This window comes from Pistacia vera, unplaced genomic scaffold (assembly GCF_008641045.1).
Source record: "Pistacia vera cultivar Batoury unplaced genomic scaffold, PisVer_v2 Contig126, whole genome shotgun sequence".
NCBI classification, from domain to species: Eukaryota; Viridiplantae; Streptophyta; class Magnoliopsida; order Sapindales; family Anacardiaceae; genus Pistacia; species Pistacia vera.
Genome location: NW_022195314.1, coordinates 744,119 through 770,393, shown reverse-complemented (window position 1 = coordinate 770,393; position 26,275 = coordinate 744,119). Strand labels below are relative to the sequence as shown.

General features: G+C 37.7%; 1 protein-coding gene across 2 annotated transcripts in view; it reads right to left on the bottom strand.

Moving 5' to 3' along the window:
- The window catches only part of LOC116120542, a 36,607-nt gene extending 10,667 nt beyond the window's left edge, over positions 1-25,940 (bottom strand). Inside the window, exons 1-6 of one of the 2 annotated variants that reach the window (XM_031406501.1) lie at positions 25,817-25,940; positions 24,048-24,643; positions 23,797-23,949; positions 22,324-22,383; positions 21,536-22,029; positions 20,944-21,249 (exon numbers count right to left, since the gene is read on the bottom strand). In XM_031406501.1, coding sequence (XP_031262361.1) covers positions 20,944-21,249; positions 21,536-22,029; positions 22,324-22,383; positions 23,797-23,949; positions 24,048-24,624 — 1,590 coding nt within the window. In that variant the 5' untranslated portion in view covers positions 24,625-24,643; positions 25,817-25,940. Of the gene's footprint in view, positions 1-20,364; positions 21,250-21,535; positions 22,030-22,323; positions 22,384-23,796; positions 23,950-24,047; positions 24,644-25,816 lie in introns of those variants that run through there. The other variant, XM_031406495.1, reaches the window with a different exon arrangement.
- Positions 25,941-26,275: the final 335 nt, after the last annotated feature.

Below are 26,275 nucleotides of genomic sequence, written 5' to 3'. Positions count from 1 at the left end.
ACCATTTTACCCTTTTAATTGTTAGATTAAACAGTTATCTGTTAATTTAAAAGTGGAAATTTACAATTTATGAAACTAGTGGTGGAAACGTAGGTTTGCCAAACCTTGGGTGGGAAAATGTCGTTTACTCTTAATAACTTATCTTAACTCGTATATCTTACATCACCATTGTTACGTCAGGACAGTAAAACATGTATACGTAATATTATATATCGTTATCAGGTTTATCACAGAATAATAATCAAACTTATGAATAGTTAAAAGAAATAATGACTATTTCTCCAAAATTAACTTAATATAACTTCAGTTAGTGAAGTTTTTCTCCTCAACATTCCTTACATGTTTACAGGAATTCAGCCATAGCAGGAATTGATGTTTGAAAGCTCTCACACTTTCATGTGTATTTACACGTACTATAAATAGATTTCTACTGCTTTATAATATAAGATAATATTTTCGGTTCTATATGTTGACTTAAAAAGATTTTTGTTAGTAAGTTTTCCAGTTTTTTATTTTAATAATCTAATAGTGTTTGCTTTTAATATTACTTCCTAACTGTTATGCCTGGAAAATATAGGGCTGACGTTAGGAGTCACGTGAAAGAAAGGGCAACCTGCTCCTGTCAGAACGGCAGACGCGCGCCAGAGTAGCCAGAAGCTGTGATGATCCCACGTGTCAATTCCCTACTCCAAATCGCGCAAATCACTCTAGAAGGTGGGCAATGTGACATAAAGAAGGATTTGCCGTGACACTCTCACCAACTCACAGATTCAATGATCATTACCTCAATCCATCCCACTATAAAATGGGAGCGACCCTCTCATTTGAGTGATTCGGTCATTTTTACTCTTGACTAACTATTCACTTTTTGTATTTTCATTCAAAGACTTTTGTAAATCATTTGTAAGTCAGTCCGCTGTTATGACCTGACCCCCATCATTAATACAAACATCAGTGGATGTAGGACTTGCTACCTTAGCATCCGAACCATTTTAAAAAGCTCTCCTCATTGCATTTACTATTTTTCATATATATTCACGTGTGTCTTCTGGCCAACCCAGCACTGCACATGTGCGTTTTGCTAGTGTAAAAATCACACATCAACAGTTTGGCGCCAGAAGGAGGGCCTGATTTAGTGTTCATCCTTCATCAGGAGAATCTATAACTTACTGGTCCTACAGCAGCAAATGGCCCGCCAACCTGAACCTGAGCAAGCTAGTCGGGGTGCTGAGGGAATCCCCCTAACCCAGGGGGAAACCTTTTCCAAAATACCTTCAGTTCCGCAAAATGTTGTAGTGGATATCCCATCAACTTCGCAGCTTGACCCCGCCATAGAAGCTACCTGGAGAGGTTCGACAATACTCTCTAGATGGTCAACTAGAGGTTGGATCGTCTGGACTAGGGCATGCTGTCCAAATCAGCTGGGGTGGTGTAACCACCAAAGACACCTGCAGGTCGTGCGAAAGCACAGCAACGGGAAATAGCTCGTGTCGTGAGCATTGCAGCGCGTAGACAAAAGGGTAAGCAAGTGGCAAAAAGCAAGCCTATGGGCTCCAAAAGGCCAACGAACACAAACCGTGTCTCGAGCAAGATACCGGTAAAGCAGAGACTCGGTGAAAAAGTGAATCCTGAACTTTCCCATGCCACATCGCTGGTGAACCCAAGTAAAAGTGTTGGGCGGGGCAATTCTTATCACCGCCAGCAGAGCAATCCTAATTATCATCGTGTGGGTGGTTCCCACACTTCGCAGGCGGTTCGTACCACTGCGAGGGTCGTGAAAATACCCCATATCGCCCATCGCCTTCACACGCCTCTAGCCAGCGTGTGTTGAGAGCGACCGAAACTGCCGACCTGGGCGAAGAGGAATCTGACCTCCAGACTTTCCTGAACCGTAATCGCAAGGGTCGAACTTACATGGGTGAAAGCAATCCTCAACTGGCTCCATTGCCACAAATTGAGGAGCTGCAACGAGCTCTAGACCGACTAAGAGCCCAGCAAAATGACCAGGGGCAGGTTGCATCTGCGTCCCCCTTCTCTCCTGAAATGTTATCTGCTCCACTCCTACCAAGGTTCAGGATGCCCGACATGAGGCCGTTTGATGGGAACTCTGATCCGCAAGATCATTTGTATGAATTTAACGACCTAATGGAGCTTCACCAGGTCTCAGATCTTGTAAAATGTCGTTGTTTGGCCGTGACTTTAACCTCTCACGCCAAATGGTGGTTCAGGTCGCTCCCAGTGGGATCGATCAATTCGTGGCCTCAGATGAGCACGATGTTCCTAAGGCATTTTCAAGCAAATCGGAAGTTCTCGATGCCTTTGAGCTATCTTAGCAATATAAGGCAAGAAAAGGATGAATCCCTACAATCCTACATTGACCGTTTCCACAGGGAACTCAACAAGGTGGCTCATGCTCCCGAAGAGTCCATTCGGACCCTCATAATAGCAGGAGTTCACTGACAAACCAACCTGTGGAAGGAATTACAGGCTGATGTTTCCCTCAGCCGATTCTATAACCTTGCAGAGAAATACCTTCGGATAGAAAATTTGTTGGTGGCACTCCACCGTCGCGACCCCGGCGCTCTAAGCAGTATGTCTGGTCGGGGGGAAAGTAGAAGAGCTGATCGTGGAGGGGCCGCTGACGATCAGCGAAAAGGGAAGAAACCTTACTACGAGCCCAGAAAGTCCTATACTACTGTTCCTCATTGCGATCACGATAGGAACCAATATACTCCACTTAATGCATCTGTATAAGCTATTCTCGATAAGTCCGAAGAGGCCAGCCTGCTCAGAGAGCCCGAGCCCATGAAAACCCCCACGACAACCAGAAATAATAAAAAAATAATGTCGCTATCATCGGGATAATGGGCACCACACCAATGAGTGCTGAGCTCTAAAGCAAGCAATCGAGGAGCTCATCAAGAAGGGGCATTCCAAGGAATACATCGACGACTCTGCTCCCTCGCAAGAGAAAAATCTAGGGGAGCCGAGTAAGAAACGCCGCGATCAGAAAGGGGTGTGCAGTCTCAATTTAATCTTCGGGGGACTGCACTTCGCGGGAAACTCGCGAGGTGCCCAAGAAAGGTATGCTTGCGAAGCACATCACAACCCCAACAGAGTGATGAGTGCAGAACAGCAACCACAAAGTATTTGTAGGGAGGAGGAAATTTCCTTCTCTGAAAAGGATGCGGCCAGATTGCATCATCCCCACGATGACGCCCTTGTGATCACTCCCCTGATCGGACGTTATAATATCCACAGAATGTTTGTGGATAACGGAAGTGTTGTGAACATCCTATTCGCTTCCACTTTCGAAAGAATGAATTTGGACGAGGCCGACCTGAAGCCTGCCTCGTTCCCATTATACGGTTTCACAAGAGACCACCTACTCCCCAAGGGAACGATCTCACTCCCAGTCACATTGGGTGACTCTGACCAAATGACTAAGGTAACTTAGTTCTTAGTAGTAGATTGCCTATCAGCCTTCAATGGAATCCTGGGGCGACCTCTACTAAGACACTTCAAGGCGGTCACTTCAATTTACCATTTGAAGATGAAGTTCCCCACCCCAACGGGGATCGAGGAAGTCAGAGGGTCTCAGCGCGCATCGCACGACTGCTATGTGAAAGCAGTCCAGATGGCATGCAGGGGAAAGGGCACCTCGCTCAGAAATCATGGATAGGTGATGGCGATCAGTAGGATCGATCCATGACCTGGCCCGGCCGAGGACAATATAGACCCTCGCATTCAAGATTGTCGTTCAAGTGGGCCAGTTGAGGAACTGACTAAAGTACTGGTCGACCAAGACGAACCAAGCAGGGTGTTAAGGATCGGTAAAAATCTCAATCCCCAACTCGCTACTGAATTGACAAGCTTCCTCAGGGAAAACATCGATGTGTTCGCGTGATCACACGCAGACATGGTCAAGATCAGCCCGGATGTTATTTGCCATGTATTAAACATCGACAGTGAAGCCAAGCCAGTCCGCCAAAAAAGAAGAGCAATGGATTCAAACCAATATACCGCCTTAAAACTAGAGGTGGATAATCTCCTCCGAAACGGGTCCATCCGAGAGGTATTGTACCTGACCCAGGTTGCCAACCCGGTTCTGGTAAAGAAGCCCAATGGCAAGTGGCGAACTTGCGTCGACTTCAGCGACCTCAACAAAGCTTGCCCTAAAGATAGCTTCCCCCTGCCAAGAATCGACCAGCTCATGGATGCCACCTCGGGGCACAAGTTGCTAAGTTTCATGGACGCATACTCGTGATATAATCAAATTCCAATGTATGCGTCGGACGAAGAGCATACATCTTTCATTATAGATCGAGGACTGTACTATTATAAAGTCATGCCCTTCGGCCTCAAGAACGCTGGCGCGACCTACCAGCGATTGGTTAACCAGATGTTCGTCGACCAGATCAGTAAGTCAATGGAGGTCTATGTAGATGACATGCTGGTCAAGTCTCATGTCGCTTCAGATCATGTGGCGCATCTCGCAGAGATGTTTGATATCCTCCGACTTTACGGAATGAAACTGAACCCTCTCAAGTGTTCGTTCGGGGTATCCTCGGGTAAATTCCTAGGGTACATGGTTAATCAGCGGGGAATAAAAATCAACCCCAAGAAAATCCAAGCTCTCCTCAATATGGAAAGCCCTACCAGCAAAAAACAGGTCATGAGTCTTAATGGGCGAATAGCGGCACTAAGTCGCTTCATATTGAGGCTAACAGATCCCTGCCTACTATTCTTCAATGTCCTGAAGGCCAATAAGAAGTTCGAGTGGACTCCCAAGTGCGAACAGGCGTTCCAAAGTACAAAAGAACACCTCGGGAAGCCACCTCTCCTGGCCAAGCCTCTTCCACAAGAGAGCCTGCTCTGTATCTGTCCGTCTCTCAGTTCACGATCAGTGTAACCCTTGCTCGCGAAGAGGAAAAAGTCCAATGGCCAGTGTACTATGCAAGCAAGCGTCTATCGGATGTCGAGATGCGGTATCCAGAAATGGAATGATTAGCCTACGCCTTGCTAATCGCTTGCAGAAAGCTGTGACCTTACTTCCACGCCCATACGATCTATGTAATGACTAACTACCCCCTCAGATAAGTCCTCTAGAAGCCAGAGGCCTCGGGTAAATTGCTCAAATGGGCCATGGAATTGAGTTAGTTCAATCTGAAGTACAAGCCAAGGTCGACTATTAAAGGGCAGGCTGTTGCTGACTTCATTTCAGAATTCTCCTATCTTTCGAATAAGTCGGAGCAACAGCCTAGCGAAGCCATCCAGGAGATAACTCAGAATATGTCGACTTGGAGCCTCTATATCAACGGGTCGTCGACCAGGAAGAGAGCGGGTGCAGGTCTCCTCCTTTTGAGCCCCGAAGGGGTTTGCATTCACAGCATCCTTTGGTTCAGATTCAAGGCAACCAACAATGAGGTCGAGTATGAAGCCTTGCTTGCTGGATTGCGGTTGGCCAGGGAAATGGGTGCAACTACGATCAGCGTCCACAGTGACTCCATAGCGACTCTATGATAGTCGTTAACCAAATTCTAGGAGAATACCAAGCCAAAGAAGAGAACATGATCCATTATCTAAAAGAAGCTAAGGCCGCACTCGAGCCGTTCAAGCACTTCGCGATCACCCAAATCCTCAGAGACAGCAATTCTGTAGCAGACGCCCTAGCAAGAATAGCCTCATCGTTGGAATCAGAGGCACCGGACAGCATTCCTATTCAATTCGTCGAGGCCTCGAGCATAAGCCCGATCGAACAGGCAGTGAATGTAACAGAATCGGATTCTTGGATGACCCCTATTTTCTGGTACCTCAAGGATGAGATCCTGCCAGACAACAAGGTCGAGGCACGGATTCTACGAACAAGATCTGCTCATTACTCTCTCATCGGAGACCAGCTGTACAGGCAAGGGTTCAACGCCCCTCTCCTCCGATGCGTGACAAGCGAAGAAGCAGATTATATCATGAGGGAAATTCATGAAGGGATCTGCGGTAATCACGCCACACGATCTCTCGCGAACAAGGTTGTTCGTCAAGGGTATTATTGGCCCCGAATCTAAGAAGATACTTACAACTTTGTCAAAAGGTGTGACAAGTGTCAGCGGTTCGCGAACATTCTACGAGCCCCCTCTCACGAGCTGGTAACAATGACTAGCCCTTGGCCATTTTCCATGTGGGAGATCGACCTCATTGGTCCCATGCCAGTTGGTAAAGGGGGAGTCAAATATGTCGTGGTCACGGTAGATTACTTCACTAAATTGGTGGAAGCCGAACCACTGGCCGCGATCATGACCAGAAAGCTTAAAGACTTCTTTTTTCAAAAATTTAGTGTGCCGTTACGAAATTCCTCACACCCTTATCTCGGATAATGGAAAACAATTCGACAACGAGGAGTTCAAGCAGTTCTGCGATGAGCTAGGCATCCATAAAAAATTTGCCTTAGTCGCAAGACCATAAGCAAATGACCAAGTTGAAGCTCTCAATCAAGCACACTTTAAAAGCCAAACTCGGCGTAGCCAAGAGAAATTGGGCCGACAACCTCCCTGAAGTCTTATGGGCGTACAGGACAACTCCGAGAACCTCTACCTCAGAAACCCTTTCTTCGCTAGCATACGATTGCGAAGCGATGATTCCTATGGAGGTAGGGACTGGTTCACGTCGGAGGGACTTGTACAATGAGGCTGACAACGAAGTACTTATGAGAGTAAGTCTAGATCTTGTTGAAGAACACCGCAGCAAGGCTTCGCTAAGGATAGCAACCTACCAGCAACGCGCGAAGAGGTTCTTCGATTCAAAGGTCAAGGTAAGAGACTTCCAGGTCGGTGACCTTGTGCTAAAGGAAGTTCTCGGTACCAGGGAACCAAGTGCTGGAGTACTAGGATCGAACTGGGAAGGTCCGTACCATGTCGACAAATTGATAAGACCAGGGACTTATCATCTCAAAAGGTTGAACGGTTCCAAAGTTCCCCGAGCTTGGAATGCTCAGCACTTTCGGCCATACTATCAGTAATCCCGAGCTCAGTTTTCATTGTAAATTAGTTTTTTCTTTTTGTTAAGTTTCCCTGTATAGTGTTATTCTGTTCGCTTGTAACAGTTCGCATGTAATATTGTTCATGTATGATGAATTGTAAACTGCACTCATGTATAATAAAGCGAACAGCAATTGTAAAAGCAAAATGTATTTCATTAAAAAAGGGTACAAAAGGCAAAACTATGAACCCTAATGACTCCTAGAAGACCCTTCTCATCACTCTAGGGCTGGTCGGCTAGGGGATCCTCAGAGGCAAAACCCGAACCCCCTGCCTGATCGGGTACTTGGGCAGTCGTTGCTTTGTCATCTTGCCACTTCAAGGTCATCAGAGTTTCCCGCCAGTCCTACGAGAGGTCGGACATATCAAGGTGTGGGTTCTTTGGTCGCAAGGTGTAGATAGACGCGATCGCCCAATCGACAGCTTTCTCCTCGACCTCCTCTGCCTGATTCCGCACCTCTTCGGTCAGGGAAGCAACTCTTCCCTCACTTGCCTGAAGTTCAGCCTTGAGAGCTTGCCTTTGCGTCTCGGAGGCATCCATTTCTTCTTCTGCTCGCAAGGCCTGCATTGAGGTCGCTTGGAGCTCTTGGTCCTTCTCTCTGACCTCCTTGGAGAGTTTGGCTATAGTCCTTTGGAGCTCTTTTATTTGCTCCACGTGGCGCTCGAGCTCTGCTCTTTGGAACTCCACCGTGCGAACAGCCACATTCTTCTGGTTCAGGTACCTGTTCGCTACATCAGAGGATAGGTCCCTTTCTACTTCGACGGCTTCTAGGGTTCGCTTGAGCACCGCGTTCTCTTCCTGCAGATCGTCTCCCCCTTTCGCGGCGCCCAGCCGAACCTTCTCAAAAGACATTTGCATTGCGAGCAAGGCCTGCGAACAAGAAAGGAGTTAGATTATAAAAAAATAATAATAATAATAATAAATAGCTAACTCCTCGCCGAGAACAGTTCGCTTACCTTGCTCAAATGTTGAACCGATGTGGTCATCAGGTCATTGCCGCTGGAATCTATGAACTGCTCAAATGATTCTGAGAGTCTGCATTCCAGTAGAGAGTAGACTATCGGCTGCAGGTAGTCAAGCAAGTTCCCAAGCGAGTCCAGCACTAGGGTTTCCTTCTTTGCATCTTCCGCAGTGGTCGTCTCGTCCATCTGCTCCTTCCTCGACCTCCCCTCGACACCTTGCTACGACCTAGTTGGTTGGTCGCCTTCGGATTCGGTCTCCGACTCTTCGACCTGAATCTGCCTTTTCTTCCTTGGTCACTGAGCCATTGTCTTTCGCCTCGGGTGAACAGTCGCTGGCCCGGGTACCGTTGCTATTTGGATCAAGGCGTCCTCAGAAGGTAGGGGGTGAGAGGCCTCCTCAAGTTGCACCGGTTGGCCCGACGTCGCGCCTTGAGCCTTCTTAGCGGGGCGAGCAGCTTTGGCCTTCCTCGATTGAGGAAAGTTAAATGGCCCTCGTCGCGGCTGTTCGGACTCTTTTGGAGGCATGGTCGCTGCATGCAAGTATCGTTAGCAAAAGAATTTTATTCTATGGCCAGAAAAGAACCAGTTAGCATGACTTACACAATGGGGGCTCTAAAGACTCGTTTACGTTGAAAAAGCCGTATTTTCGCAAAGTCGCGGTCATCACGAGCTTCCTTGCGTCACAACTCCAAAGGATACGATTCTATCTGGGTCGTTGAGTAGCTCTAGGTTGGTCGATTTGTTAACTGCAAAAGGGAACAGGTCGTTAGAGGAAAGAAATGCACAGTTAATGAATTTAACGAAGAAAAACCTACTTGGGTCCTGAAAGCGGCAATGGTCGTCATAACGAAAGAAGAAGAACTTCGTTTCGTAGGCCCTCGCATTGCTAGGATAGCTGTGTATCCCCTCGGCTATGGTAGGTCGCCTGGACAAGTAGTAAGAATCCTTGTCCTTGCTCTTTTTCAAATAATACGAGCAGCCAAGCTCTAGCACGGTCAGCTCGCCCAGGCTGCTCTCGCGACACGCGATGTACATCGCAAAAGCAATAACATATGCGTTCAACGTGAGCTACATTGGCGTAATCCCGAAATGATCCAGGACCGACCTGATAAAAGGGTGGAAAGGAATTAACCCCCCGCCCTTGAAGATCTCTTCGGAGATCGCGGCCATCCCAATGGAAGGATACCGCAACGAATGGGTGATGTCGCAGAAAACTTCCACTCTAACACCGAACTGTTTGACCACCCTCTCGAGCTCTTCCTCGGTAAGTACCCAGAAGACCTCGCGAGTTACATTTGCGAGAACACCCCGAGAAGATGAGCCGGTTCCTTCCTCGCACCTGGTCGCTGAGGGTTCCATTTTGCAGTCTACAAAAGCGACAAGCAGAGGGTCATTTAGCCATCATGCGTTCTGTACGACAACGTGGAACAAGCTCCCTAAACCCCAAAGAAAACCCTAACAGAATGGCTCGAGCTGCCATTCATGGTTCGAACTCGACACGAGCGTCACGTTTCCAATGAACTATCGAAAGACTGACGCCATTGCACCAGGAAAACTAAGAAGACAAAAAACAAAGAAAGATTCTTACCTCTGGAAGCACGAAAGTGGTTTCTGCTTCGAATATCGGAAAAACGCCGGTTTAGAAGGCAAAGGTTCAAGCTTGTGGAAATCTTTCGTTCTCTGGGATAAAGACTCTGGTGACATCGTCTGAGAAGGATTTGGGCTTTTATAGCGTGTGAACCAACGTATGCTCTCCTCGAAATCGAAACGACGTTTGGGTGGCAACAATCTCTAACCGTTGATCGCGGCCACGTGTCACAAATCAGTACGGAAGAGAGAGAGTCGCGATTAAAGAAAATCAAATCCCCATATCTTCCGTTGAGAAACTCAAACGATGGCACACTCTCTCTCTCAGCATTAATTACGCCCCAATTTGCATTTAATGCTGTGATGAGGGTTATCGTTTCAGCGTGCTAGGCATTTAATACTCTGATAAAGCATTAACGTGTCAGCATGCGGCGCATTTAATGCGTCTGGCATACGCTTAACACGCGCAGAACACCTGTCAATGCAGGGACTGCTTCATTAAATGCACTCGTCCTTAAGGCATAATGGGCAATGCCTGATGAAGTTAGGTCGTGAATCCCCTGCGAACAATAGCCATGCGAGGTCGTGTTCGCAAAACGGCCTATCCCGACCTACATTCAAACAGGTCAAAGTTGACCGAACTTCCAGGAAACTTCCAATCGCGGCATAACTTATAGTTTCCAAGGTTCGTTTCTCAAACCTTAAAAACTAGGGTACTTATGTTATGCCTGGAAAATATAGGGCTGACGTTGGGAGTCACGTGAAAGAAAGGGCAACCTGCTCCTGTCAGAATGGCAGACACGCACCAAACCAGCCAGAAGCTGTGATGATCCCACGTGTCAATTCCCTACTCCAAATCGTGCAAATCACTCTGAAGGGTGGGCAATGTGACATAAAGAAGAATTTGCCCTGACACTCTCACCAACTCACAGATTCAATGATCATTACCTCAATCTATCCCACTATAAAATGGGAGCTACCCTCTCATTTGAGGGATTCGGTCATTTTTACTCTTGACTAACTATTCACTTTCTTGTATTTTCATTCAAAGACTTTTGTAAATCATTTGTAAGTCAGTCCGTTGTTGCGACCTGACCCCCATCATTAATACAAACATCAGTGGACGTAGGACTTGCTACCTTAGCATCCGAACCACTTTAAAAAGCTTTCCTCATTGCATTTACTATTTTTCATATATATTCACGTGTGTCTTCTGGCCAACCTAGCACTACAAACGTGCGTTTCGCTGGTGTAAAAATCACGCATCAACACTAACCAAGTTGACAAATAAATTAGTTTCTTAATATTTATTAAGGGCCCGATACAGGCTTCATTTTCTGAAAGTTTTTGTTGGATTCTTCATAAAAAAATTTCTTGTGTATCTCCATTGGGAAGCTTTTAAGTTGTAGAATGGAAATGGGAGGCAGGAGGGGGAGATTTGGAGAATGGATCAAATTTTTTCCTCGTAAAATTCATTAACCATTGCCCATTCGGGGTTCATGTGAAATATGTCGATCAAACGGTTCCAGGAAAAAACTCTATTATCGAGCCACACTTTCATTGTCGAGTAATTTCCCCAGCTTGGTCTCGTGAACCCAGTTCTTGTCCTTACGTCCTGTGGTCATAAAGATTTTCATCAAACTTTTGATTATGAATAGTTATGAAATCTCAATTATTGAAGTTTTCACTCCTCAGTCAACATCTTTGTCTCTCTCATTTTCTCTTGCCCCTCCAATCGGCATATCACTGCTTGAAGAAGTTCAGCCAGGTATATTTATAATCATATTGAAGAGTTTATGAAAGTGTTGACTGGGTGTTTGAAGTGTCGAGTGAAATGGTTGGCAATTGCCATGCCTATGTTTACGAAACCATGTGTTAAAATAGAAAATAAAAATTAAAGAAAGACTTTGAAGTGGAGAAAAAAAAAACTCAAAAACCCAATCTACAGCTTTCGGAAGTCAATGTTTATGCTTACTTTAGGGGGTGTTTGTCTAAGCTTATAAGCTGGTCAAACTTGCTTATAAGCTCTAAAATTAAGCTGATCTGTTTGTTTATAATCTTTTTGAGCTTATAAGCCAAAAAAAATAAGTTGGGGGGGAGGTACTTTTTTTTTTTTGGCTTATAAGCACTCTGCTTATAAGCTAGTTTGACCAAGTATATTACCACATTATCCTTATTTAATTTTAAAATTCCATAGTATACCCTTGTTTAATGGAGTACCTCTTTTAGTCATTTTATAATAAAATGTACTTATAAGCTACATTTTACCAAACACGTCAACTACTTATCAGTCATTTATAAGTACTTTAACCAAACACGTAATTGCTTAAAATTTTAAATTCTTATAAGCTAAAATTAGCTTATAAGTACTTGTTGCTTTATAAGCTAATTTTCATAAGCTCAGACAAACAACCCCTTAATGCTTTCAATGAAGTGTACAGTTGGAAATTGAAATGGTTGTTGAAATAGTAATGGGATAAGAGATGCGGGATAATGAGGGCATAATAAATCAATTTATGTATGAAAAATACTATATACAAATTTTATATATATATATATATTACAATTTGAGTTATCGAATCATTTTAATGCACATTAACTTTATGGCTGAGTTTTTATATTTAGTATTATTCATCTATTATTAATAACGTTATATCTTATACATACAACTTTTTATATAAATTCAGGTATATAAATTGATTTGTTCTAGAATAATTGGATAATTTTAAACTAAATTGATATGTTTTGTATTTTTCTTATTAAAGTTTTTTATAAAAGGATTTTTGTTAAAAAAAACAATTATTTGAGCTCCAATAGGATAGTGTTAAATTAAATAACCACCTTAAATTTATAATAAATGAAATAATCATGAATTTTATTATTTAAATGATTTAACATATATCGTTTAAATCAATGATGATGTTTTAAATTTAATAACTATTTAATTTATTTAAACTTTGAAATGATATTTTAATTAATTTTTGCTTTAGACAGTTATATAGCATTTAATTTCCTGTTAAAAATTTATCTTGCGTCAAAATTGTTCCATCAAAGACACAGAGCAATAATTGTATCCATAATATTACATGTATATATATTATAAAAATACCTGAAAATGTAAAAGCTTTTCGATCAAACTTGAATCCTGCCATAGAAATTCTTAGACACGCTAGAGAGTGAGGAGAAAGGAGATAAACTATTGAAATGGTTTTTCTATACTATTTTATTATTTAATCAAAAGCTTTGATGAAGATAATATCAATCTAACGGATCCAGAAAAATCTCAACAATCGAGGCACCATTATTTATGATCTGAAGTCAAACGTACACATGTTGGCTGTCACGTGATTGTCTAGTTTGGTCTCTTGACGTGTAAAACGAGTTCCATTAATGGACCAAGGAAACAGACAAAAGCCGGTCTCATGCCCCGCCTCTTTTTTTTGTCCTTAGTTCAATTATTGGAGGTCAGTTATTTATTATTTCATACCCTATTTTTTGTTTTATACTCATATTTTTTAAATAGTGATTTATTTAATTATTTAGAAAATATTATTATATTATATTTAATTATTTTTAGATTCTTTAAATTTATTAGTTAAAAATTTAAAAATTAACAAAAACAGCTTTCATCCACTCACAATTATTAGATTTTAGCAATCATCATCGATGATAGTCAGAATTTGTCACAGCGACGTAAAACTGATCGAAACTGACTGGTAATTATTTTAGCAATCGTTAATGATCAAATCTGACATTTTGCCATCGTCGACAATCACATTTGATCGTAGATCTAGTCTTTTCCTATCGGATCTGTGATAGATTTGGTAAGAAAAGGTCAGATCGATTCATGACCTACCAAATCTGATCGATTTGTATCGTAACGCTATTTTTCGATCAGATTCAGATAGTGATGATCGAAATCTAGCACTGTGGATAATGGGGGTATTTTTGTTATTTTATAAAATTTTTATATATTAAGGTATTTAGTTAAATTAGCAAATGTTGGAGGTTTTTTTGTTAAATTTTAAATTTTTTCTCATAATAATTATTCTATTCAACTATTCAATATTATTCTTAAAATCTTATCCAAAATAACAAAAGAAACTAACCAAAGTTTTTCTCCTCTTCCAAACATCTCTATGTGTAGCTTATTTGTTTTCTCTCTCTCTCTTTACCCTTTCTGCAGTTCTCCCTACCGACAAAATTGATCATGATGTTGATTTGACACAACTTTTTTGCAGTGTTATGCAACCCTTCTGATTTTATTTAGTTGAATAAAAGAGGAATAATAAGATTTTTCAGTAATATATATTTATATAATAATAAAAAATATTTTCACAAAATTAATATAAATTTATTGTACCTAAAAAGTCACACTGATACTAGCTCAATAAAATACTTAAAAGATAAAATATACTTTCAATTAAATTTATACCGCCTCAAAGATATCTTATACCAACTCTATCTTATTTTAAGAGAAGAATAGGTAAAAGTTTTTCATGTATCAAGACAACTTGTAAAACACTCATTATATTATCCTCAAAAGTGTATAAATTAACACTTCTTTTCACGAGAAAGGGAGGATTGGGCATATGAGAGCTAGACATAGATTTGAGCTTCATTCTTTCTCTTTGTAAGCAAAGTATTTTTTCATCTTTGTATGTTTTACGGACAATATCATAGAAATAGTTAGAGAATAATAAAATAATAGTGGATGTAGGATTTGCTTTAAGCATCCAAACCACTATAAAAACCTCTCTTGTCAATCTATTATTTTTTGTTTTCTGCAACATATATAATCTCAACACCATATTTAAATCTCATGGAGTGTAATTTTTAATACTCTTTTAATACTTTATGTATGCAAGTTATTCGGTGTACAAAATCAAATATCAACAAAATTAATAGAAAAACCTTTTTTTCTTTAATCAAATTTTATATGTTTATCTGTTTTATACATTTTAAAAATAGAAGATTTTCCTAATTAGCTTTCAAAGCCTTCTTCAGTGATCAAGGAGAGTTTGTTCTCAGCCCGATTTGTGTAGAAAATTGACTTGTCGTCGAAATATTAATGTGACATGAGATGCCTGGTGACGTGGTGTTAGTAAATCAATTTTTTTATTAAATTAATCACCTACTTCTATTTTTTCTTTAAAAATAAAAAATTCTTAGCATTTTCTTAACTAAATATTCTATTTTTTTTTTCAAAAAATAAAAAGTGGTGAAATTCAGATGATGCATGAAATAAAAAGAATAAAAGAGTGAAAATAAAATAAATGAAAATACTTTATATAAATTTAATTATACTTTTTTTGTATGTAGCCAATCTTATAACAGTCCTGATAAAAGAAAAGAAAAGTGCAATTTTAAACGGATTTGATCATATTTGATTTTTTTTTTTTGGGGGAAGAATAAAATTTATTTTTCAATCAAAATTCTTACAAAAGAATTCTTTTAAAATATATCTTGAGGAATATATACATGCCATGACGCTAATTAATCATTAAACCTAATATGAATATAGCTAATTTAAAACCATAAACCATCATACACTTTTGTTGTTGGGGCGTTTGAATCATACAATGTTTTATTATAGAAGATGTTATATTAATGGAAAGATAGATCACCTTGAAGATTATTGAGAATATTTAAAAAATGTGTTTAGTTAGTTCGAATAAATTGGTGAGTAATATGTTTAGTTAGGAGGATAAATGGGTGTGTATATTATATAAATCACTAAATTGCTCTCCTTTTTAAATATTAATATAGTATTTTATTATTATTATTTTTGAAATATTTTTTTAATCCCCTTACATTTAAAATTTTGCTAAAATACCCCAGCTCTATAAAACTTTAATTTGTAGCAAAATACCCCCACCCACCCCAAGCCATTGCGGGCAACTAGCCACCACCATGACAGTTGATGGAATGGCACACGACTAGCCATATATGGCCGGTTGTGCGCCAGCAAAGCCATTTCCATGATCCATGGCTGTTTCACAACCAAAGATGTGGTTGTGAAACGACCATAGAAACGGTCAGATCTAGCCATTTTCGACCTTAGTGATTCACAACCGACCAAATCCCGCTGATCGTGCACCATTAAGACAACTATTGATAGTGGTTGGCTGTGGTCTTGGGTAGCTAAGGGGATTTTGTTAACTTTTAAATTTTTTTGTGGCTGGGGTATTTTAGCTAATTTCTCAAATGTGGGAGGGCTGAGTTAATTATTATTTGGTAGACATTTGAAGGCAATTGTATCTAAAATGGTATTTAATTAAGGGTAAAATAGTTTTAAAAATCAGATTACCCGGTAATCTTTTAATAACAACCCCTGAGAAGGGTATCTAATTATACCCTACATTATCAACAGTAAATACTATTTTTGTGGCTATATATTAATTAATCGAGTGAACTTCAAGAACGGATAAAGTAGAACAAGTAAGCCCCTCTTACTTCTACTTTATATTTTTGCTCAATATTAGTTAATCGAGTGAACTAGTCTACATTAAAATGGGAATACAACTAATTAATGAATTTATGTCCTATATGTTTATTTTTTTGTATTAATGGCTTTTAAAATAAATATCTAATATGGTATGAATTCATACCAATTTCTATATTTAAATTTTAAAGAATTGATAACCCCCATTGCATGTACACTAGTTTATGCATTATTGTGGCAATGGCAGATTTAAGAACCAAAATATGTATTGTTATATTTCTATATATGCAGCATGTAGAGAAGATAAAGCCCTCCCACTACACCATGTTGTGCGATAAAAAGGAAAACAAGACTTCCAAAGAACTACTCAAATCAAACCACAATGAACTACTCAAGTGAGCACAGTAATGGATAAAAGATACTTCTAAGTCGTGCTCTGTTGTGGCTGTTCTTGTTGCCACCGTCGTCTTCGCAGCTGCCTACACTGTACCTTGGGGTTCCAATGAGAGGGGGTATCCAGTTTTCCTTAACAATGATTTCTTCGTGGTATTCACAGTGATGGACGTTGTTGCTTTGGCCTGCTCCTTGACCTCGGTTGTTATGTTCTTGTCCGTCCTCACATGCCTTTTAAGTATGAAGAATTCCATCACATGCTCCCTCGAACACTCACAATAGGCTTCGCCTTACTCTTCATTTCATTGACTACAATAATGCTTGCATTCGCAGCAATATTATTGCTCATCGTTCGTTTGGAAAAGCCACGTTGGACGACCACTCTCATTTATACTGCTGCATTTCTTCCTATAAGCATATTTGCACTTAAACAATTCCCTATGTATGTTGCATTTAAGGTTACTTTGCTCCAGGTTTGCAAGATGATCCAGAAGAGTATTTCTTGTAAATTGTCAAAGAAGCAGCGCCTTCAGGTCAATGTGTTGGATAAGAAGAATGGTGATCAAAATAAGCCTTCGCCCCTATCTGAGGGATTTTTTATATATTGTTGCTCCAAGGCTAAAGGATGATTGATATATGTCACGGATGCAAAAGACTTGGGTTGAATATTTCTATTCTCCGACTGAATTTTTATTAATTGGTGTGTGTTTAATAATATATAGGCGTCTATTAATTAGAAAGAACATCTCTATTATCTAATTTTCACTTTATCAATTTTCAAAAGTCCTGTGGCAGTTGGATTTTAATGCTATAATTACTTCTAAGATGAAATTCAGATGATGCACGAAACAAAACGGATAAAAGAGTGAAAAAAGAAAAAAAGAAAATATTTATATAAATTTTCAATTTAAGTAATCTATCCTTCAATATAGTAACATATTTGTGTTTACAGGAACAAATGCAAAAAGATTCACTTGAGCTACTAGCGGATGAGATTTAAAATATATATATAAAATTTTAACATTTATTAATTTAAATTAATTTTTTTACTAATTTTTTTTTTGGGTAATTGAGGTAATTATATAAAAGAATCAAAGAATACAACCCAAGAAAATAATTTAATTTTAGAAAACTAATCTCTCTCTTGGTAAATTATTTTGATTTTCTAACCCTTGAACCACTTTCTCTTAAGAAAGTAATTGTCAAAATTAATGAAGAAAGAAAGAGTGAGAGTTGCCATTGCTAAATTAATTTCATAATATATCATTTTTGTCTTGTTATCACTTATCATACATTTCTTCGTCAATTTTTCTTTTTAATTTTAATTATGTTTTCAGTAAGACCCAAATATTAAATTTAGATATAAGCCCGATTTGTGTTGACAATTAACTTATTGTTGAAATATTAATGTGATATGATATGAGATGCGTGGTGACGTGGTTTTAGTAAATCAACTTTTTTTATTAAATCAATATCCTACTTTTATTTTTTCTTAAAAAAAAAAAAAAAGAAAAGAAAAGAAATTCTTAGCATTTTCTTCTCTTTCTCTTCCCTTTCTTCTCCTCTCTTTTCCTTATTTCTTTGGCCAGCTGCTGGGATTGTATTGTGTATTTTCGCACATCAATTGGTAACTGGTTTATTCTAATGGAAACTCATGATTCAAGGGAAGAAAGAAAATTTATTGAAACTTTGTTTAATGGAGAGAATAAAATTTGATAGAATTTTTGTTTGAAGGAAAAAAAATTGAGAGTTTGTTTGGTGGGTGAGTAAAAAAAATTTAGAGCTCTGTTTTGGGGACGTTGAACATACTATGTTAATCCCGTCTCTCTTTGATAAGAATCATATTGATTCTTATAAAGTTCCTGTTTATTATGAAACTAAGTGGGAAGAGAGAAAAAGAAGGAAGAAAAGAAAAGAGAGGGGGAAGAGAGAATAAAAGAGAGAAAAAGAAGGAAGAAAATAAAAGAGAAGGGGAAGAGAGAAAACGGCCTGGTGCAATTGAGAGAGGAAAGAGAAGAAGAGAAGGAATGAAAAAGAAAGAGGAAAGGAGAGGAAGAAGAAAGAAGGAAAGAGGAGAAAAATATTAGGAACAAATTTGTTATTTAATTTTAATAATTTTTTTTTTTAAAATAGTAAAAGGTATTTTTATCTTTACAACGAATATATGTTGTAAATATATGTACATTATATTTAATAAAAATTATTGACGGAATATAACGTTAGATAATAAAATTGTATTTTAAAACTTTTTGGGTCCAACGATATACACCCACTCATAGTTTTTCGTAAGACTATTTGGTACCCAAAAAGTTTATAAATGACTAACACCTACTTTCTGTTAGGTTCTGTTTGTGAATTCCATCTGTTGAAGGATTGTGTGATAATTTTCAAATTAGCCGAAAAAAAGCAAACAAGTGGCGGACATTTTCATATCCATAAAGTTTTTGGTCGCCAGCAGCAAGGAAGTGGCTGGGGAAATCTTACAATTAGTCACCAATAAGCCTAGACTCTAGTAGTTGGTTGCTGGGCAAACTGAGATTTGGAGGCGGCAAAAGGTCGAACAGGTGGTGGGTGACAATGAAGCAGCAAGTTGGAGTGATGGGGGAGCGGCAGGCGACCAAGAAAAAATACCACAACAACAACACAAACACTTCTAAATAGCCACCCACCCATCAAACACCAAAAAACCAGCAAAACGCGAAAGAAAATGCGGCAAAACGCAACTGCCTCGTGTTGACAAATGTAGATCATGGGCGACAAACGGCGACTGGAGAGTGCTAGTGGAGGAATGGGTTTTGAAGAGGAGAGTCGGGTTGCTCAAGATCAACAATTATTTACCCCAAATAATAATAGTAAGAAGAAAAAGGAAGAAGAAGAACAAATCTTAAACATTAAGATTAAAAAGCATATTATCAATTAAGTAATCTTGATTTTACAGAGATATGAATGAAAGAATGGAGGAGGAAAATCCTGTATTCACTAACTTTAATTCCTATGAATACACTAAATTCCCTTAAACAAGTAAAAACTCTTCACTTGAGAGACAGAATATGTTTGTAGCCCTTCAATAAAAAAGGCATCAACTTCTTCAACAATAATAAGCAGAAAACTGAATCAATAGGAGACGATTGTGTCAAAACAGTTGAGTCCATCCAACTCTAGAGCAAATCTAGCTTTCCCAAAACTTGGTTTGATGAAGATGGACCCACTTGCTTATTCTTCATGTGGGAAGTTTTATTCACCCTTGTAGAATCCTTCGACTCCGACTGCATATTGTTAACCTTCTTCGTTGCAAAAAGAAAAAAGAAGCCCTCACCTTCTGCCCAAGGAATTTAGCACAGAAAGCATCAAAGCTATTGAACATCAAATTCATGATTGCTAGAGAGATTTGATTTTGATTGAATATTTCTAAAACCGATTTTTCAAATCCGGTTGGGGATGGAGGAGGATGGTGATGGTGATGGGAGATGAGATCAATAGAAAAGGTGACGGAACAAGGAAAGAAAGCCGGCAAGAATGCTAGCGATGGCGACTACTTTGAAGAAGAAAGGTGGAAGAAAGGTGAGTTTGATCGAAGAAGAAAGGGATAAAATGACATAATTATCCTTTATTTGTTTTTGAATTTACCACATTGTCCTTCAACTGATGGAATTCACTAAAAGAACCTGATGGAGAGTGGGTGTTCATCATTTCCAAACTTTTTGGGTACCAACTTGTCCTTATGACAAACTATGGGTGGGTGCATGTCATTCAGCCAACTTTTTTTGTTAAAACTTGTTACTAAACCATTATTTGGATGGCAAAAAAATTTTAATCTTTCAACAATCACTTAATGCTAACATAATTACAAAAAAATTTTAATCTTTCAACAATCACTTAATGCTAACATAATTAACAGCAGACTAAAAAGTAAGTTGAATGGGCAAACTGCCTTGAAAACACGCAACTCATTTCATCAAGTTATTTAGCAACATCAAGCATGCTACAACACTTTAGAATCAACAAGACACAAACCATTAATAAATATTCAGTCGGAAATTAATAAATATACAAGCCTTTTATTTAATTCCAATACAAGTCTCTTGCATTGGTGACACAGCTGCCTCCTTTACCATTTCTTCATATATATATATAAATGTCTCATACTGGGGGTCTAGGCCTATGATCATCATTCTTCTTGGACAACACATCATTCCTCGGAAGCTTCTTCTTAAACCATTCACGAGGAAGAACCTTCTTAATACACTTGTAAAACTTGAGCCAGGTTATGTTTAATGCAACATACATAGGGAATTGCGTGAGTGCAAATATGCTGACCGGGAAAAATGCAGCAGTGTAAATGAGAGTGGTGGTCCACCGTGGCTTTTGGAAATGAACAATGAGCAATAATGTTGCCGCAAATGCAAGCATTGTTGTAGTCAACGCAATGAAGAGTAAGGAGAAACCTATTGTCAGTTTTCGAGGGAGCGTGACACGGAAATCCTCGTAATGGAAAGGTGATGTGAGGACGGACAAGAACATTACCACCGAGGTCAAGGAGCAGGCTAAAGCAACCACGTCCATGACTGTGAAAATTAAGAAGAACCTATTGTTGAGGAAAACTGGATACCCTTTCTCATTGGAACCTCCAGGTACGGTGTAGGCAGCTGCGAAGACGACGGTGGCAACAAGAACAGACACTGCAGAGCAAGACTGAGAAGTCTCTTTTATCCATTTCTGTGCATCCTTCAGTAGTCCACTATGCTTGATAATGAAGAGTTCTTTGCAATTCTTATTAAACTCCGACTCTGGAAACATGCGGTAGTGGGAGGGCGTCATCTTCTCTACACGCTGCATATATAAACATATAGCAAAATATATTGGTTCTTAAATCTGCCACTGCCACAGTAATCAATGCATGAACTAGAGTACATACAATGGGAGAGTTGTCAGTTATATTCCCTAAAATTTCATATTTAATTTGCTGTTTTATAATTTCAGTATTGATTATCGGATTTGAATAATGAATAAAATTTAAAATAGAAAAGATATATACATATGTATACCCTGAGGACACAAGTTATTTTTTAATCCATACATGATTAAAATTCTTAAAGTAGGAAAAAGGTGGGCTTACTTTGTACCACTTTAGCTCTTCTTGCAGTTGGTAGACAGGTCCTGCAGGGTGAGTTTCTTTATCGTCATCCTTCATGTTTGCAGCGTGGTGTAAAATGGTGTAGCCATTTTTGTCAATCCCTCGGACTAACCTTGTCATTGGTATCTTCATCGTTTTCACGAGATCGTATATCTCCTTCTGACGGTGCTGAATGGCTACATGCAATATGTTCTGCTTTTGATGATTCTTAAACTCAACTAATTGTGGACACAATGTAAGCATCTCTTCAACAATCTTTATTATTCCTCTTTCAGTTGCAAAAAATAAAGAGCTTGGCTGAGAATTTTCTTCAATTGGTTCATCAACATCAGGTGATGACATTTTTTGTTTGACTTTTTCAAGCCACGAATCTTCTCTTATCAGGCTCCTTGCAAGTCTAGAAGCAAGTTTATGCTTTCTCTTTGCTTCGCAGATTTCTCTCGCTGGAGAACAGATTTTTCCCAGTTTCCACCACTCTATTCATGTTTACGCATTTACATGATTCATACAAGTAAATTAAAATGGAACAAAAATCAAATTCTTATGTAAATATATATAAGTGGAACAAACAGTAAATTCTTATTGTTATATTTAAAGAGATTTAATCAACAAAATTCTTTGTCATCTACACTATCACCAAAACGAAAGCATGTAGGGTTTGCATATTAAAAAGTACATTTCATTAACAAAGGCTTCTATTTAACATATATGTTTGAAGGCACATATACTAAGAAAGTAAATCAAAACAAAAGTAAAGTTTCGTATATTACCATTGAAGAGATTACAACAACTCTCCATTTCATCATCTATACTATCATCGATCGGAAGACCTGTAAATTTAAGAATTAATAAGAAATATGTAAAATTAACAAATTGTTCTTTTAAAATTCATATATTAATAGCACACATCCTAAGAAATTAAAATGTATATATATAACAATCAAGTCCATCACTATTGATATAACATTCTCATTTCTTAATAAATATGTATTATTAACAAATATATGAAAGTAACATTTTTAATAAAATAGTTTCAATTTAGAATTATATGGATAAATTGGCCGCCAAATTAAAGTTTTAATGATATATCCTTTTTTTTTTTCATCATTAAATTGTTTCTTTAATTTTCTTCAATAATTTTTTTCTAAATTAAATTCATATTAGCAAAAAAATTGTTAGTAGAGATATATAAAGATAGAATTGTTGCACGCTTAACTAGATATATAAATTATTAGTTTTCGATGAATTTAAGTACTTTTACAATTTTTATTGTTTGTTTTTCATAATCTCTTCTTTTAAGATAAATACACTAAATAGAATAAGTTAGATTTCATAACTTACATACAAATATTGAAAATTATAAATTATATTCAAATTTCGAAAATTATTAAGAAACACATTGATTAAATACATAAAATACCCTTATTCAATAATATATATAAACTTATATGAGAATGTTAAATGTCACCTAGAATTTATTTATTTGAAACTTTTTAATCTAGTTAACCAACAAAGTTGTCCAATATCAAATTTTGGTAGTCAAATTTTTTTTTTTTTAGTGAGTTTCAATAATAATAAAATAATGATGTTAAAATGATCATCTTTAAACATATATATATATATATATATATATATATATACTGATACAACTTTTAGTCGGGACCTAACTATGAAAGTTTCAATACCAAACTTTCTCAATCAGATCCTGAATAAACACCACTTTTATTGCTATTTTTAATTACATGGATCAATAAATCATATAGAGATGATCATTTTAATATAAACCGGGTAATATTACACTCACAAACCTTTCTCACTAACTTTCTCTAATAAACACGATGTGACAATTCACAATGAGCCTCATCTGTCTAATATTGGGTCATGTTTGACTAATTACGAGTTGATACGTCGCGTTTGTAAGAGAAAGTAAAAACCATTCGTTAGCCTATCTTTTTTGATATAAATTCTTAACTATTGAATCAATTTGATCCAATGACTTAATGAGAAGTTTAGTTAACTATTTTTAAGTCACTAGATTAAAATGAATTAATAATCATGAATTTATGTCACAAAGCTGTCTCAACAAACTTATGTTTCAGACTTTCAGTGACCCTAACTTAAAACATTTAAATCTATAAAAAGTGTTAAAAAACAAACATACAAGCATACAAAGAAATAAACACCCGTTAAGTGTATTTGTTATTAATATATGTTAAGAGTATAAAAAGTTGGAGAGTACATACAGAAGTAGAAGACTCTGCTGATCCATGTGCCCATTTGGTATCCACTTTTGAAAGCAGAGGACAAAGTGGCTAGCAGGTTAAGACTGGTCCAACACTTTTCGTCCTCCAATGTTGCTAAGCATTTGTCCAGTCTCAGTAACAGTAGAGCCGTTTCTGAGCAAAAATTTGAAAAGAACTTATCACATCAGATAGCAGTTGAATATTTCAATTCAAAGCAAAAGTGAACAAGCTATATGGACAGAGAAAGAGACCAAAATTCTCTCCTAGGATGGCAGCGTGCAAAATCGAGGCTCCCTTCACTTCTCCAGTTATTTTTTGGCGGTGAATATCTTTCAGCTTTGTATAGTTTACTATTTTCCTTCCTCCCGATTCTATAATGTGAGTTCCTGTTTCTATGCTTTGTTGATCAAGTGACTCTGAAGCTAAATACTTCACCACTTTTGTTCTCCCATATGCAGCAGCTTTAAACAGCGGGGTTTCGCCTTCGTCATTAATATCATGAGAGAGGTCTTTATCGTATTCCACCAAGAGCTTTACAGCCTCAAGGTTCCCATTGGCAGCAGCCACATGAAGAGGTGTGTCTCCGTACTCGTTCTTGTTCCAAACTGCAGACATTGTCATACGGTCATTTTCGGCAATATTAAGTAAAATGTCAAGCGGCTCTTTGCTACAGCTAAAAACTGCCAAGTGAAATACAGTGTCCTTGGCAGCCGTTAGAGGAACTGGCAAAGCATAAGACCTTTCCTTGAAGTATGTCTTCAAGTAATTCCAATCCTCCTCCAAGGCTGCCTGATAAGTCCTAAATGTTGATTCACTGTCTGTCGTCATTCTCCAATTCAAAACTTCCCTACAGAGGCAAGAAAAGAATTATTTATTTAATGAAGAATCCAACAAAAAATTTGCAAAATTGTAAGTCAATTGTACAGCTTCATGTTTCAGGTGGGAGTGATCCAGCTGGTTACATACATATGACATATAGGGTGCCATTAGTTATTGCCAAGATAGCTAATTAGTAACATATTGCAACACCATCAACCGTTAAGGGAATATCACATAGTAAAGAGATAACGTATGAATTTTGTCCACCCACAGGAAGATTAATGTTGTCCTCTAAGTTTATAGTTTATTGTTCAAATTTTAATATTTTAATTAATTACAAATATTTTGTCTCTAATACAATAATACATGTGTATATCAAAGAATGCTTAAATTAACTTAACATAAAAGTAGTACTTGACTAACATTAATTTAATTTTAAAGTACAATTACAACCAATGGAGTGTATATTATATTATTAACTTATTACTGTAAGTATTAATAAGCTAAAAGAATACTTTAACAAAATTAAATAAAATATATTAATATAATAAAGTTAAATGGGGTGAGTGTTACCAACCCCACTCACATGCTTTAATATTTGAAATTGAAACAATAAGTAAATCAACATTAGAGATGTAGAAGAGAACTTTAATAAGCCCCGCCCAGGCTTAGATCTATTATATAAAGTTCAGAAATTTACAATAACCTCCAGAAAATAGCTTTAACCCTCTGAAAATTACATAACACATTTTATAAATTAAAATTTCAAAGAAACCCTCTATAAAAATAACCTATGACTACCTTATGTGAAATAAATATTAAATTTTCTTCTAACCCCCAATATGTAAGAAAAATCTCAAAAAATATCTTTATTTTTTCAACCAATTAAACACGGGCCGAAAGCCCTGGTAGGAGCGTTCCGATATTAAGAACTGGAACTTTTCTTCAAGCCCAGGCCTGAGATTTTTAAGACGATCTTGACTTGAGATCTCTAGTTTAAAAAAAAATAAAAAAAAAGGGATGCTAATATCCAACCATTTGACTACACTAGTTGACTCCACTCAGCCCACTTCAAATACCCACCAAACATTACCACATGACAACATTAATTGAGAGCAATTTGGATTATTGTAACACAGAAAATATTATATATATATCATAAAGAATTATTAATGTTTTAACAATTTTTAAATAAATATACCTAAAAGTGTGAGAGATTTTTTATCTCATGTGACCGAAGTTCTTCACGCGTTAGAGAGGAGATCAAGAGACGCATCACAAATAGCCTGAGAGATAGATGTTTGAGGAGAAAAACTTCAACTACCCAATGGAAATTATCTTCGATTGATTTTGGAGATATTTTTTGCAGTTTGATAATATATATAATCAAACCTTGGGCGGGAAATTGTCATTCACTCTACTATTTCTTTATCAGTGAATCAAGTAAAGAACATAAACTACTTTCAACTTTATCTTCTTTATTGTTAATAAATTCTAGAGCACTCTACGTAACCAGGCAAAAATAATTTATATTACTCACGCATGAAATCTCCAATCCTTGAATAGTTATAATGTATAAATTGTATGATAAATAATAAATAAATTCATGTAAATTATCATGATATGCAATTTTCACTTAACTACCAAAACCTTTATGTAA